Source organism: Neolamprologus multifasciatus, chromosome 17 (assembly GCF_963576455.1).
Source record: "Neolamprologus multifasciatus chromosome 17, fNeoMul1.2, whole genome shotgun sequence".
NCBI classification, from domain to species: Eukaryota; Metazoa; Chordata; class Actinopteri; order Cichliformes; family Cichlidae; genus Neolamprologus; species Neolamprologus multifasciatus.
In genome coordinates, this window is record NC_140455.1 from 6,152,945 (window position 1) to 6,165,013 (window position 12,069).

The 12,069-nt window shown below is 40.4% G+C and overlaps 1 protein-coding gene and 1 long non-coding RNA gene across 3 annotated transcripts; one reads left to right on the forward strand and one right to left on the reverse strand.

Annotated features, from left to right (window-relative positions):
* Nucleotides 1-1,846: 1,846 nt before the first annotated feature.
* Nucleotides 1,847-10,801, reverse strand: pgm1 (phosphoglucomutase 1). 2 transcript variants are annotated; one of them, XM_085138271.1, is made up of 12 exons: nucleotides 10,453-10,801; nucleotides 7,786-7,804; nucleotides 7,642-7,728; nucleotides 7,379-7,522; nucleotides 7,040-7,165; nucleotides 6,658-6,848; nucleotides 5,706-5,860; nucleotides 5,489-5,604; nucleotides 5,260-5,395; nucleotides 4,755-4,938; nucleotides 4,269-4,403; nucleotides 1,847-2,571 (listed from the first exon to the last, which is right to left on the reverse strand). In XM_085138271.1, exons 1-12 carry the CDS (start codon nucleotides 10,696-10,698, stop codon nucleotides 2,482-2,484), a joined length of 1,629 nt encoding a protein of 542 aa, XP_084994397.1. In that variant the 5' UTR covers nucleotides 10,699-10,801; the 3' UTR covers nucleotides 1,847-2,481. The 2 variants fall into 2 exon arrangements, with proteins under 2 accessions (XP_084994397.1, XP_084994396.1); XM_085138270.1 differs by having other exon boundaries at nucleotides 7,642-7,804; nucleotides 10,453-10,800.
* LOC146498830 (uncharacterized) lies at nucleotides 2,524-4,944 on the forward strand. The gene is made up of 2 exons (XR_014870262.1): nucleotides 2,524-2,618; nucleotides 4,243-4,944. It is a non-coding gene; the product is annotated as an uncharacterized LOC146498830 (long non-coding RNA).
* Nucleotides 10,802-12,069: the final 1,268 nt, after the last annotated feature.

Sequence of the window (12,069 nt, forward strand, 5' to 3'; positions counted from 1 at the left end):
GAAATGTGTTTTTTGTTACAGGGTGGTAGCAAAAAAAGAGACAATTTAAAACAAAAGGCAGATTTCACAATCAGATCTCCAACAAATGCTTCATCTTAAGGAGGAGAGAGCTCACGTAGGCACAAGGAGAAGATGCAAAGTCCACACAGAACGGTCCCAATCACCCTGAGGATTCAAACCCATGATCCTCTTGTTGTGAGGTGATAGTGCTAACCGAAGCATCACCATGCCATGTATGCATTGCACAGAGTGCAGCAGAAGAGCTGCTTATTTTTGCACATAACAGTCAAAACTACCTCAGAATCTGATTACATTCAGCATACTAACCTTCAGCATTCTCAAACTACCTAGAAAATGAAGGTCAGTCCTTGAATTGTGATACAGATGACTGAGTAAAAGGATCTCATGTATTTAAGTGTTACTAAAACTATTTTTTACTTTACTTCAAATACTTTATATTAACATTACTAGAGAGCAAAAAGCCTTTGAGAATAGTGTCTTTGTCTGCCACATCGCCCTCTTCTTGTATGAAAGCAATGAACAGGCTGCTCTTAAAAAAAAAAAAAAAAAAAAAAAAAAACCCACACGGCACCATGCCAGCTCCAGAGAAAGCCATTTGGATATCTAATAGCTTTGGACCAGGTCAGCTTAATGTAAGCCTTATTGCGATTACCTGATGTAATGACAGCCAATCCAAATAGAGCCTGTAAGCCATTATGAGCCAAACAAGGGGAACACATTATGCTTTGCGCTATGTCAGCCTGACAGGGTCTGAACAATGCAGCATGAAAACGTTTCCACCCAGTTACTGCGACTCCTAAGGGGATGGAGAGGAACTGTTTAGGGCAGTTATACGTCCCAAACGTACCTTTGAAGACTAGCAATCAGCCTTAAAACCCCCTATCTGCAATCTTAACGTAAACAAGAGATGAAAGATTTGAAACATTTATTCAGAAATGGCTCTTAACAGAAAACAGCGCCACGCGAAATGTTTTAAAGTTGTTTTAAAAAATAACATTAAAAAAAAAGAAAGAAAAACCAATCACAGGAAATGTGTATTAACAGTCAGTTGTAACATAATGTCATCAAACAAGAAACTCTTTAGACAGCCGCGAGAAAATACAACTTGATTGGACAGTTAAGTGCAGCTCAGGAACTTTAATTACTTGCTATAGGCTTTGGAGGCATTTGTGCAAACAGTTAGAGCTGTTTGTGTTTAGAGTGAAGAGGAATGCCACCAACTTCAAATGTGTATCATGTAAAGAGGACAAAGTTCCCACTAATACACTACCTAACTTCTCCTGATCTACACCCCCCCTAAAAAAAAATAAATAAAAAAAATAAAAAATCCATTTGCCGTTACATAGTTTTGGATCCTTTAACTTCCTGACACTATAACTAATTGGCAGGATTACAGAGACCATTGCTAAAACAAGAAGACTTGCGAGGGAGGGAGAGAACGCATCAGTTTATACTTCGCTTTCCTCAGGAATGTCTTTGGAGAGGCATCGTCGTCTTGGAAGCACTTCAGGCTCGTCCTACAGTTTGGCAGGCGCTCTGCTGGAAAAGATCTCAGCGTTTACATAGAATAACTTTCAAACTGAACAAAAAGCAATCACTAAACAACCCTACACACACGCACATACACTTTCACATTTGCCTTTTGAATGCTTTGTTTTCTTAATGTTTCTGTGCAGTTACCACTTCTCTACATACCTGCTGTTTTCAAGAAGAAAAGGTACAGTGCCGCTCCATATTTGTGAGAATATGACAGACTAAAATGACAAGAATTTATTAGACAAACATTTTTTTAAAAAAACGGAACAAAGAAACAGGACGACAGTCCTTTTATGTAAGGTTCTTTTATTCACTGGTGGACGTGTTGGTTTAACAGTAACTGTGGTTTTGGTGTATCCCATTAGGCTAATGTGGTGGTTTTGGAGATCAGGAGGAGGAGAAGGCACCAGGTCAGTATGGGGGTGGGGAGTGGAGGGAAAGGGGTGAGGTTTCCCCTAACTGCTCAACTATGGTCAGTTTGGCACTTTTTCAGTTTTATGATATACAGTTTAGGAACAGAGCAGGACAACAACATTATTATTCCTGACATTACATTAAGCACATTTTTTCTTGAAATGAACACAGAGCATGTTACTGAAGCAAACTTGTTTCTAAAGTCCAATCTTTTCTTCATAACGTCGGAACATAAGCTAATGCATTTATGTCATTTTAAGCTTACAGGACAAGATCAGAACCCTCAGGCATTAAAGCTCACTGGGTACTAGCACTAGAGAAAGGAAATGGATGACTTTAAGCAAAAATTAAGAGCTGCTCATGTATTCACCCTGCATGTTATTGTCCAGCTCTATTTCATTAAAAAGAGCCAGGAACTGAAGCCAAGACAGCATTCAAGGGCAGCGTCACCCCAGACAGAGTGTCAGTATCCTGTTGCTGAGCATGAGCGGAGGCAGTGTGGCAACGGAATCATGTGATCACAGTCGGGCCGGTGCGTCCAGTCCTCTCGTGGAGCTGGGAGAGCTTGAGGGCGATGTCTACCAGAGGAGCCAGGATCGCCTAGATGAGATACATAAAGAACAATGAACGTCGGACTTCCTGTTGAGGTCAGTTTATAGAAGTCCTTCAGTACAAAGCAGCTTCTTCTGGTTCTGTATTGCTAAGCTGCTGTTAACGCCGCCAGTATCAGAGCTATGAGCAGAAACCTCAACTAGCAAGGCCCAACTGAAGAGCTGCCAAAATAAAACTAGTTTGGTCTAAAATATGCTAAGCCCCCTTTTTAAGAAGCTCAGTTTTAAGTGGACAAATTCTTTGCTTTGAGAAACTTGTGTTGTTTTTGCAGTACGCTTTGGGCGGTTATCCATTTGCACTGCAAAGCTCTGTCTGTTTGCAGCTTTTAAATGAATCTGAGCAGAGACTACAGTCATCCTGCTACTTCTATCAGCAGTCACATCATCAATAAGCACTAGTAATCCAGTTCCAATGGCAGCCACAACATCGGAATTATGAGTCGTTTCTTACTTTTCTCTTCCCATCATTGTAAAAGTTCATCTTGATTTCATCTCTCCACTTTTTTCCCCCCAAACTGTGCAGACTTTCTGACCTTCATGGTCCTCGATCCAAATCTAATTTAAAAACAACAACCACCAGTGGTTTGCAGCTACTTGTAAACCTGCATTTCCATTCATTAAGGTGTCTCTCAATTATTATGATTACCAACTTCTTAACAGGCCTCACCTGGCCCTCAAACTGCTTGTCAATATAGTTATTTGTGAGTTGGAAATCTGCACTTCTATCACAGAGTGATGACTGATTGATGTCAAATCCACTTCGGTGGTCTACAGAGGCAAAACTACAAAAAGTGTGGCCTTGCCCAACAACCTATAGGCTCAAATCTATATTCTTACATCTACTATATTTTAAGAACGATTAAATTAGAAGAATCTATAAAACATGACCAACATCGAACACGATTAACTGTGACAAAACACGACGCAGCGGATTCATAAAATAAGCGCTTTTTGTATCACAGTTTTGTGTGAGGTACTTTCTTTTCTCCATTAAATCCACACAGAAAGGAGGTCACCCCATGGGTGTGTAAATCAAACCTACCCAAAGTCAGCCAACTGAACCATTAACCTGCTGGCCATTTATCTGTCAAGCTCTGATTCTGAAGCAGTATGTTTCTGCTTATCTGTTCATTCATAGTGTCCAAGTGCTGAAAAGGATAAGGAGCTGGAGCAGAACTTTTTTCTTTCTTGTACTACATCACCTCCCTGTCTGCACCATTCAAAATTATTTTATGAAGTGTGTGTAGTTGGAACTTGCACTCTTCACTTTTTCTTACCAGTCCAGATAAGGTGCCATAAGTCAAAACTTGGCCAAACATCTCCATCATCTCATCTCCCATGTTGAATAAAATCTCTCAAACTGTGTTTTTGTTTTTTGAGGCCTCCACCCAGTGCTAGCTGGCCATCGTACACATTACTGATCATTCCAGGCAACCCAAAAGGTTGAGAAGCCCATGTGAATATTAAACTGCTGTGATGTAGATGGATAATGGGGTGACAACCTTTATAAATATCTTTCTTTTTTCCCCTCCCTCCTAAACGATTATTCACACGCACGCAAAAAAAAAAGATTCGTGAAAAAAGAAAAAACTTTGTAACTGTTTATTTTCCTATCTGATGACTTCATTGTCTAATCTTTTTCCTCCCTGGATCCAACCAGCTGGGATTACTCCTCTCTGTCCTCACCTGTGGATCCTGGTATATTTTCTGCACATCCTTCTCGTAGCTGTCTATGTAGAGCCTGATGGTTGCTCCAGCACTGCCTGTACCGCTGAGACGGAAAATGACCCTCGAACCATCGGAGAAGATGATTCGGAGGCCCTGGGAGAGCGAAAGAGAAACAAAGATGTAAGCGATGGTGACAAATTCAAATATCGACTGAGCAGTAACATGTGGTTATATAATGTACGAGGTGGGAGTTATTCCATGTGTGTATGCACAGGGGTATGACCTCATCAGGTATTTTGCCAGCTTTTGAAACGCATCATTAGCAGGTCTGATTTTAATACGGAATCTCTGTTTTAAATTGGATACAGACTCTTAGTAGCATCTGAAGTGGAAAAAAACAACAACAACAACTCTAAAACATGAGGCAAGCGGAGCACTGTTGCAGGATATTGTGTAAATTGTGGACTGCAAATATTAATGGGGTCTGTCTTGCAGGGTGCTCACCTGGTTTTTGGAAACACTCCCATCGACAGGGTCTGTATAGGCAAAATTGTCAGCGATGGCCACCTCGTAGGTCTTATCGCCCGATGAGAACTTCTTTCCTTTAAAGGACGGCTCGAACATTGCCGCCTCCAGATCCTTCATCATCTTATTGGCAGCATCTGAGTCAACTTCCTCATAGTCGTACCTGGAAGTGAAGTTAGACCAAGATTTTAAAAATATACATAGGAACTCATTTTCAACTACTTTCGATAATGACACATTTTTAATCTGAAGAGACAAAAGTAAAGAAAGTTAAATTTTAACTGTTGCACTCCACTTGTGCTGCATTTCTCCAATTTGCCACTGAAAGGCGCCATTCCTGCATAGTCTTAAGTAGAGTTTTTTTTTAATGTTTTGACAGTGGTGTTTAAAAATTCTTAACACTGTCAACAGTGTTTAAAAAACCCTCATCTTTTAGGATTCAAACTCTCATTTCATAAATCGTAATGCAGGCATCTCCTCTGACCTGGTGAAAAAGTTCCTGCCAAACTTCTGCCAGTGATCTTTCATTATCTCCTCCACGCTCTGTTTCCTGGTGGCTAAGATTGACAGCCACGCAAGCACCGCCCACAAGCCGTCCTTCTCACGGATATGATCCGAGCCTGTTTATTAGCATAGAGAGATGTGATTGGGTGAGGGGCAATTCTTACTGGTGTCACAGCTAAAAAAAAAAAAATATGAGGACCGAGTCTCACCAGTGCCAAAGCTCTCCTCTCCACACAGAGAGAGTTTACCAGCATCCATCAAATTCCCAAAGAACTTCCAGCCAGTTGGAGTCTCATACAGGTCCATCTGCAGCGTTTTAGCCACACTGAAACACACATATTACATCATATGATGAAAAAAAAAAAGATTCTTGATTTGCACTTTTTCCAATTTACCCAAAAATATAAAAACTGTTTTGGTTTTTACTTGTCCAAGGCTCCACTGGTAGGCATGCTACGGGCCAGTCCTTTGACGCCGGTTTTCTGGAAGTACGGGATGCTTTTGATGTTGGCAGCAATGACAGCCACAGAGTCCGAGGGGTTCACAAAGAAGCCATGTTTACCCAGCACCATGTTGCGATCCTGAAGAGGGGACAAAAAGATGGCAATCCTGAGCTGTGACATTACTTTATTCATTTGCACTGTAAACACTGCAATAGTTACATCCGTTTTGCACACACCCTTTTTCTAATGTTGCTGTCAATTTTCTTGATTTTTTTTTTTTTTTTTTTTTAAATAATCACACCTGTCAACCCTGGATATTTATTATTTGGTGATTTGTATATATTGTGCTATTCCTTATATCTTAACATATTGTACTGTTAAATAGTCTAGTCTGTTTATGTTAATGTTACTGTACTGGAGTAATAATTTCCCTAGGGATTAATAAAGTATGCTGATTTGGTAATCGGCAGCAGATAGGTTTAGTGTCAGTACTTCCTGAAAAAAGCTTTTAAACCCTTCAAATCCCAAAGTATATAATTTTTGTAAAACATTTTAGATTATATTGATAATTTTGAAGACAAGTTGACCAAATATTTCTTGTGATTTCTTTCTGTTAAGCATTTGGTCTGTTCCTTTCATGAAACACGATAGCTGTCAGGAGGAAGGGCGAGGAAAACGGCTAACTAAAAACATTCCACATTAAGTGCTGTTCCAAAATTCAATCTCACTCTGGGAAGTAGGCCTAAAATTTTGATTGACTCTCATGTAACAAAGAAAATATAAACTTTGAATGAAAACTTATTAGATTAAATACATTCTGAGTGATTTAATATCACAGATTGATATCCAGGTCCAGACTTCATAACTCTGCCGCCCAGCTCTTGCCAATGCAGCTGTTAAATGATCCTTTATTAGGGGAATGCTGAAGAACTTACACCATCACCATCAAATGCAGCTCCAAAGTCATATTCTCCACCTTTCATGGTTTTGACCAGGTCAGCAGCATAGGTCAAGTTGGGGTCAGGGTGGTGACCACCAAAGTCTTCCTGGGGGATACAATTGACTGCAGAGTTTGCTGGAGACCCCAGCTCTTCGCACACTATCTTCTTCACATAAGGACCAACCACTAGAGGGAGTAAGAGCGCCATTAATAAAGGACATCACATGCTGCCATGGTCATTAACGGAACAAACTTTCCTTTACACTGTGACGCACAAAGATTATTTCCGTTTGTGTTGCCTGTTGGTAATTTATTCAATTTAGGAACTAGCATCCACTGTTGAATGAATGACCGATTTAATACATGCTCATCCCTACCTCCATGCATGGCATCCAGTCTGACATTAATGTGATTGGCTCCTGAAAGAAGCTCCTTCAATGCAGCAAAGTCAAAGATCCCCCTTAACATCTCTGCATAGTCATCAACTGAGTCCACAATCTCCACTGAGATAAATCAAGAGGGAAAAGCAAAGTTGGCACACAAGTCCTGGTACAAATCACAGCAGTACATGAAAGTACAAAGCAACATGTATTCAAGATTTGAATTGACTAGAACATGTGTTTACAAAGAGAAGAGAGTTCAAGACGTTGGTATTAATTTAACACATTTTTCATCTTTCAGTTAAAGATAGGATTCTGCATCCATGGGTCTGTTACCTGTGAAGGGCTTGAAAGTGTCCACTTCAAAGGTCTGTTTGCCAATCTTAGACAAATCCACTTTGAGGTCTGGGCAGATGTGATACTCCTGCAGGCTTTTGCTGATCTCAAATATTTTATTTGTGATGCCCTCTGGAGCAGGTCCTAAGGACAAAGTTAAACACTGGTTAGAAACCAGGCAATGCCCAAATATGGAACATTGAGCAAACTATGACTTGGACTGTAGTGATTAGAGAAACAGTGGGTCTGTGCACTTGTCTCACCTCCGCTGGAAATGTTGTACTTGATGCCAAAGTCTCCATTGGGGCCTCCAGGGTTGTGACTGGCTGTGAGGATGATGCCACCCACTGCTTTCCTCTTGCGGATCACACAGGAGACTGCTGGGGTGGACATGATGCCATTGTGACCAATCACTAGGTGATTTATCTGCAGGCAGGAACAGATGCACATGCGCAAATTAATGGACACAGGCAAAAGTGTGTGTTTGTTCACACCTCCAACCATAATGTAGAAGTAATAATGGTACTGATGCTCCATGCAAAAGACTAAATTAAACACCTTTTCCATTGACTAACCTTGAGAAGGTTATCCACACATTTCTCCAACATCCATCCTGAATTATTCCAGTTTTTGTTGTTGTTGTTGTTGTTGTTTTTCTTTTTTTTTTTTTAAATATGTCAGATTTTGCAAATCATTATTGGAGCTAACCCAAAACACTGCTGCTGGATGACAGCTTGAACTTATTTCACCCATCTTTGCACCATTATACTGGGTAGCTGTGCATTTTATATTTCATTATAAATTTTGTTTACATGCAAGAGCTTGCATATGCTCGCCCCTGACTATGTTATTAAACTTTTTACAATAGTATTGCCCAATACCAAGTGGTTAGATCAGCTGAACAGCAGCTGTGAGTAGCACCAGACTGGCTCTTACAGCCAATATTAGGTCCTCTAACACGCTAAGGGTATTCAAATCTGAAATCCGGAGCCGTGTACCAGTTTATTAATGAGTGATGAGTCTACCCTATAATGAAACTCAGGTTTGACAAAACTGCAAGATGAGCTGACGAGTTCTATTTGCTTCTTTCAGCTGGCTGTAAAAGTTTGTCCCTGTAAGACCCTCAAAGTGAGAGATATGTGTGCATTTATATATGTTTTAAATCCAGTAAGTGCAAATCTACAGTGGCCCTGAGAGGTCAAACACACTGCAACTTGAGAAAATATCAGCAAATAGGAAAAAACACTGCAAAAGTTCACAAAACACCACAGGAGTGATTAAGAGGAGACAATAATGTGCATGACAAGTTGCTCTAAACACCTAACAGAAAACATATATGCAGTATTAAATGAATCATGCGATTGAAAGACATTAGCTCGAGTCTTTTTTCCAAAGCACAACATAGATGAATCCTCAACTTCTTTTAAGTTCATCTCGGTACATTCCTTCACATGTTTCAGTTTTCTGTCACCTCCGTCGTTTTTTTATTCAACTTCTATTGTGTTTTGTGTACTTTTGCAGCATTTTTTTTTTTTTTAGATTTGTATTGTGTTTATAAGCTGCAGTGCATTTGACCTCTCAGGGCCACCATACAAATCACATTTGTTGATAGCCAGCTATATTATGACCTGAGCTGTCCCTGCTGCCCAGTGCTTTACAAGTGCTGCAGAATAGGTTATATTTTGACTCCTTTTATAGTTTTGAAATCATGGCATTATCGCGGTCTATTTAACCACACAATGGTTTGCTTTGTGCAATCACATGGGCAGTAGTGCATCTCTCTGTAACTTATGATACAATTTCACCCAGATTTCCTAATATAGACCCAAAATTACAAATGCCCACCAAGATTTGCCATCTTTGTGCAACTTACACCTACTTTCATTAGAGGAACCCTCCATTTAGCAATGCTTCTTTGCATTAGCTACAAGAAGGACAGAGGCCATCTAATGAGAAGGAAGGTCACAGATCGAGGCTAGACTACAATGAATATGTCCTCTCAGAGAGTGATGAGGTTATCTTGCAAATAAATAAGAAGGTAATAGGGTTTGATAATATTATGTTGATGCATTCTCACTGTGCATTTCTCATTTATGCACAAGACATATGCAGAGCAACGTGACCGGCTGCAGACCACGCCCCCCGATGGCCTAAAATCGTTTGAGTAACATCAGAGTGGAGGCAGCCAGTAACCACACATTCAATGAAACACCACAACGTTGGCTTATCGTGCCTTCTTTCCCAACATCTAAACCCGTTTTGTTCCCTTTTAGAGAGTTGGGCAAGACGGACCAAGAGCCTAAAAAAAATATCCAATGATTGAAAAACGCCGAGTCAGGGTGTAAATGTCAGAGGTAAGGGTCTGACATGCAAGCGACCTCCTTCGTGCACTTTATCCAAAAGATCACCACGGTCAAGCAGGCTACCGGAGACAGCGCATGGAAATCCAGAGGGGGGATGGCGATACGTGCCAAAGGTTCACTGACTGCTTTGGACCTTATGGAACAGTCAAGTAGTTTTCCATAAACACAGTTTGAATGAACTGGGGCCAATATCAAGGCGCAGATACAGGCAGGAATGTCATTCAGGATTCAGCGCTGGTTAGGAGAGCTTGGAAGAGCACGTATGGCTGATTAGCCACCCCAACTGTAGTCATTGACTTTAAAGCATTGCATAACTTTACATGAACCCATTTAATATAGAACTGAACAGCACCAACATTTTAACATGCAGAACGTAACCCACGTTTAAATACGTATATTTATGCTAGCAAGTTAATAATACATGACCTGACAGTAAATATTTTGAGCATTTGGTCGTTCTCTCGGTTAGCATTAAGCTACTTAAGTTACTCTAGCTTTCTAGGTAGCAAGCTTTTATTTTTTTAAACTAACCAAATAATGTCAAACTAGTCAACAGACTAGTTATTTAGGAATACATCTGATATACTTGACAGCTAGCTTGATGTGAGCTTGCTAGCTTACAAGCTATTCTATAGGAACCGACTCAGTGAGCTACACACACACATACAGCAAGGACAGCAAAGGTGAACAACATGTCGTTCTGCTACTGACCCCGTTGGCAGCTGAAATCTGGACGATCAGCTGAATAGCGTCTTTCATGAAAAACCTGCCATCCCCTCCCACCACCAGAGTGGCCGTCTGGCGCTCGGCAGGCTCGATGACAGAGATAATGCTCTGGATGAAGTTTTCCGCATAGTGCTGGTTCTGCTGAAACACCGTCACCCTCTTCCTCAGACCGCTAGTCCCGGGCTTCTGGTCCGTGTACGGCTTGGTCTTCACTGTCGTAATTTTCACCATTTTTGACCCCCAGCGAGCACCAATGGTCACCCCCGTGTAATCCGCAGTCCGGTCCGACAAGCAGGCGACTGCAGTGTCGGAGCAGCCACACGTACACACCGGGCAACTCCCCCCTTCAAACACCCGCCCTCCCGGTTTAAAGAGAAAGGAGGGATCAAGGAAGAGATCTTCACTCTCAACACCAGCGCAAACAGAAGGTAGAAAAGTCAAAATTCATACAGATTTTCAGCCATTCTTGGATATTGCTTAAAAATTAATTTATATAACTGCAATATGTGGGAAAATGTCCACAGGGCTGTTGGCAAAATTCTAGAAACCGTAGGGACACGCCCCCCACCAACATTAAGATAAAGTTACTGATGAAACGCTCTAATCACAACTCAGGAGCTCATGCTGGATATTAAATAATACAAAAATATGTTATTTGTGTTGTTTTATTTGCACCATATTTTTAAAAGTCACACACCCAGCTTTTTGATCAATGGTCTGATTTATTGAAATCTCATCCATCCCCTAAGTGTCTGAGCTCTATTAGCCACTAACACCAAAAACAATAGTATTTGCATTTTTTAAAAGATCGAAATAGTGTTATACATATATTTTCATAACATTATTGAATACAGAATTATGGTAGACTCTTTATTTGTAAAGTGATCACTTTCGGTGGTTTAAAGTGGTCAAATTTAAACACTGAGTGAGAATACAAATCTTCCCTACAGTTTATCCACTATATGAAACAAGTAGTTTCTATTGTGTGAGAACAAAGTTACACCTGCAATACTCATAGAAAAAGATGTATCGGTTTATTTGCAGGGTAACGCTTGCGACATAGCCAGTTTCGACCCATTGCTGTTTGCCTTTTGCTTCACAGTGTTTGATCAACATAAGTAGAACAAAGTTTACCATCAGATCTGTTAAAACAGAAGGTTGTCCTTATGTAAGTACAGAAGTACTGTGCAAAATCTTTAAACTGCCCCTTATTTCTTCATATCGTGCTGAGAAATGGAAAATAGGTGCAACAATTTATGGAAACTTGTGCAAACTTAAACATAAATACAGCACTGCTACAATAATGTTGAGGTCCAGTCTATGACTGATAGTATTCCATTGTGCCTTCTTCTATCTAGGTATGCTTTCACTGAATTGTGTTTGGGATCAGACTACAAAAACAGAGGCTCCATATGTTTTGCATATGGCTGTGGGCTCACTGTTGCACCTCTCTCCTGATCTTTTCTGTAAATACTGATGATGATTTGAACTAAAAATCTCAGATTTGGATTAATTGCTCAGTCAGACCTGTTGCCACTGATTTTCATTCATTTTCTTGTGTAATTTGGCATACCTCAGCCTTTTCTCCCCATTTCCATTGAT

Coding starts and splice junctions, on each gene's coding strand:
- pgm1 (XM_085138270.1), bottom strand. CDS start 10,698: ATGGTGAAAATTACGACAGTGAAGACCAAGCCGTACACGGACCAGAAG. Junction 6,849..7,039: donor ACTGGATGCCATGCATGGAG/GTAGGGATGAGC, acceptor TACTCCCTCTAG/TGGTTGGTCCTTATGTGAAG. Junction 4,404..4,754: donor GGAGTGTTTCCAAAAACCAG/GTGAGCACCCTG, acceptor TCGCTCTCCCAG/GGCCTCCGAATCATCTTCTC.